This window comes from Sceloporus undulatus, unplaced genomic scaffold (genome assembly GCF_019175285.1).
Source record: "Sceloporus undulatus isolate JIND9_A2432 ecotype Alabama unplaced genomic scaffold, SceUnd_v1.1 scaffold_3518, whole genome shotgun sequence".
Classification (NCBI taxonomy): Eukaryota; Metazoa; Chordata; class Lepidosauria; order Squamata; family Phrynosomatidae; genus Sceloporus; species Sceloporus undulatus.
Genome location: NW_024806438.1, coordinates 734 through 4,024, shown reverse-complemented (window position 1 = coordinate 4,024; position 3,291 = coordinate 734). Strand labels below are relative to the sequence as shown.

At 52.7% G+C, this 3,291-nt stretch overlaps 1 protein-coding gene across 1 annotated transcript; it reads right to left on the bottom strand.

Moving 5' to 3' along the window:
* Nucleotides 1-1,397: 1,397 nt before the first annotated feature.
* LOC121918056 (insulin receptor-like) lies at nucleotides 1,398-2,359 on the bottom strand. Its single transcript, XM_042444165.1, has 2 exons — nucleotides 1,748-2,359; nucleotides 1,398-1,642 (listed from the first exon to the last, which is right to left on the bottom strand). The coding sequence occupies exons 1-2, from the start codon at nucleotides 2,001-2,003 to the stop codon at nucleotides 1,413-1,415; spliced, it is 486 nt and encodes a 161-aa protein (XP_042300099.1). The 5' UTR covers nucleotides 2,004-2,359; the 3' UTR covers nucleotides 1,398-1,412.
* Nucleotides 2,360-3,291: the final 932 nt, after the last annotated feature.

The following is a 3,291-nucleotide window of genomic DNA, read 5'->3' as shown; positions in this document are numbered from 1 at the left end:
ACAAAAACAACACAATTATTTCCTAAAACAGACAACCGAGTGAAAGTACAATGTGTGTATGTGTGATGGTGGTTGTGGCAACATGAAGTGCCTTTCCAGGCCAAGAATGAGGAATTAAAGCCAACCTGGCAGGATGCCTCGGCCCAGAACAATGGCAAAGGCCTGGCCCCAAAGTAGAGTTACTGATCTCAGGAAACAGCTCACTAGTAATCCTTTACTTTGGAGACCACAAAACTTGAATGGCATTGTCTTATAAAAGCACATCAGGAACAACAATAATAGTTTGCTGACGTATTAAAGGTGGCTCTTCAACTGGTCGCCTCTGAACTCACCCCAATGGCTGTTACTCTGCATGTGCCCAACTGTTCTTGAAATGTTCTAGAGCTTGCATCCTGGCAGCGGCCTCACCCGCATACCCTACAGCTACATGAACGATCTTCCTACTCTTTAACCTCCCATTCAAAGCAGAAGATGATGAAAAAAATATAATGATGCACAGACGGAGATCATTGACCAAAGCGACCAGAGCAGTCTCCACTCCATATGACATCTCCTCCTTGCTGAAGCCTCACAGAGCAAATGCAAAGAAGAACAATGCCATCCTCCGTTGAAAGAAGACCTGGACAAAGTGTTGACTGTGGAGGACTGGAGCTGAGGAAGGAGAGGCTCAGTTGGGGGGGGGGGATGTTACTGCTGATGCCTCTGGTACCTGGACAATTGTGAAACTTCCAGTAATCGGTCAAGATAGGGCAACTGCTGCTGCATACCCACCTATCCGGATACAACTAAGGCTAAAGCACTGGAAAAGGGAGACTAACATGCCATGGCATCTGACTTGCAACTTTCCTCTTCTGCTGCAGCTGAATGGGTTTCCCACATAGATTTGCTCTGTAAGGCTTCAGCAAGGAGGGGATGTGGTTGAAGATGCCTGACTAAAACCATGCACTTGTCTTCTGGCAAGTATGGCCCCTTTGGGAGCCCTTCCAACAGCAAAGTCTCTTGGTTCGTCTTTGCTTGAGGAGAAGTTTGGCTGTGAAAATACAAATGGACTCTGTGTGATCTCTGCCTAGGCAGAGGAGACAGAGTGTCTGTTCATCTGCTGGGATCCCAACTCACAGCAATAGGAATAAAGGAAACTTGACTAAGAATAAATAAGCATACAGGATGAAAGAGAGGGCAGGGTCACTGTCTGAACACAAGCTCTGGAGGGGGCCGAGAGTGTCTGAGCATGTGCAGAGAGACCATGAAGATGCATGGGACCTTTCCTCCTTGGTCCTTAAAGCACCTTGGCCTGAGCTGTGATTGCAGGCTGTGAGCGATAGACACCCCATATGCATCACACACACACACACACACAACTGTGTCTTCACTAGGAAAAATTGGTTGTGCTTTCCACTGTCCTCCCTGCAAGTCTACTGAGAAGCATTAATGGCCATGAACCCCCCTTCAGTCACCATAGAGAGAGTGAAACCTTCTGGAGGGATGGGAATAGTACCTACCTCAGATTCGCCAAGGCGTCCGTAGTTCACCTCATAGAGGATGATGAGCCCATTGGGCTCTTGGGGCTCCTGCCATCTCAAGTGTACAGTGCTCTTGTCTACCAGCTCGTGAGCGACAGGCCCAACAATGTCATCTGCTTTTGCTAGTAACAACACAGACCAGAGAGGACAAAACATCACTTGGGGCTGCTTGAGCTACGCCCTCTTCCCACCCTGACACCAATGGGGTTGAGAAACCTCTGCCTCACCTTCTGGCATGGTCCTGGCACTGACGTAGGTGGAGACGCTGCATTCCGTAGGGGCTTCCCGGTTACAGGCCTGGATCTCAATCCGGTAGCCCGTGAAATGCCGCAGGTCAGAGATGACCACCGACTCCTTCAGGACCACCATCACGAAGGGACTGGGCTCTTCAGGCGCCACAGTGGAGGCATTTGCCAAGCCCAGGGTGGTGGCAGGAACCACGGTACCATTTGCTACGTTGCCAACATCCCTTCGTCTCCTCATGGGCCTGTGGGAAAGTGCCGTGCCAGAGAGGTTTGAGGGAGGATGGTGCCACAGACAAAGTCCTGGCTTTCCCCAAGCTCTGCACCACTGAATCACTCCTGACCCAGATATTACAAAGTGTCTCTGCGTGTGTACATGTGCCCCTATCTGTCCACTTCTTTCACAGTGTTCTTCTTTTGAAACACAGTGCTGCTCCTAATCGCTGCATCTCAAATATGGTTCAGCTGGAAGTTCCCAGATTCAGTCAATTAAATATGTTTGTAGTGCCTTCAAAAGCCCAAGGAGGCAGTTAAGATGTCTCTCATAGAATCGTACAGTTGGAAGAGACCACAAGAGCCATCCAGTCCAACCCCTGTCATGAAGGAACTCTCAATCAAAGCCTCCCCAACAGATGGCCATCCAGCCTCTGTCTAAAGACCTCCAAGGAGGGAGACTCCAACATAATCTTCAAGGAAGGAGTGTGTTCCACTGTCGAACAGCCCTTACTGTCAGAAAGGTCCTCCTAATGTTGAGGTGGAATCTCTTTTCCTGTAGCTAGCATACATTGCTCCATTGGGTCCTGTTCTCTGGAGCAGCAGAAAACAAACTTGCTCCTTCCTCAATATGACATCCCTTCAAATATTTAAACAGGACTATCATATCACCTCTTAACCTTCTCTTCTCCAGGCTAAACATCCTCAGCTCTCTAAGTCGTTCCTCATAGGCAGGAGTTGGCAACCCCCGGCCCGCGGAGGCAGCAGGACTGGCCCCAGCCCGGTCCTGCTGCCCCTGCCGCTGCCACCTCCTCCTCCACCTCTTCCTGGGCTGCGTGACCGCGCTGCCCTCCTCCTCCTCCACCGCGCGGAGGAGGAAGAGGAGGGCCGCGCGGCCTGGGGCAGAGAAGGCAAAGGGGGAAGCCCCGTGCCGCCCTCCGCGCGGCCCCGCGCTGCCCTCCCTGCCTCCCCGTGTGGCCCCGCGCTGCCCACCTCCTTCTCCTCTGCCTCCTCCACCCCACCCCCAGGCTGTGCAGCGCATGGAGGAGGGGGGAGGAGAAGGAGGAGGAGGAGGAAGAGGAAGAGGAGGAGGGGGGAGCAGAAGGAGGAGGAGGAAGAGGGGGGAGCAGAAGGAGGAGGAGGAGGAAGAGGAGGAGGAGGAAGAGGAGGAAGAGGAGAAGGAAGAGGAGGAGGGGAGGAGAAGGAGGAGGAGGAGGAGGAAGAGGGGGAGCAGGAGGGGGAGGAGAAGAAGGAGGAGGAGGAGGAAGAGGAGGAGGGAGGAGGAGGAGGAGGAGGGGGAGCAGAAGGAGGAAGTG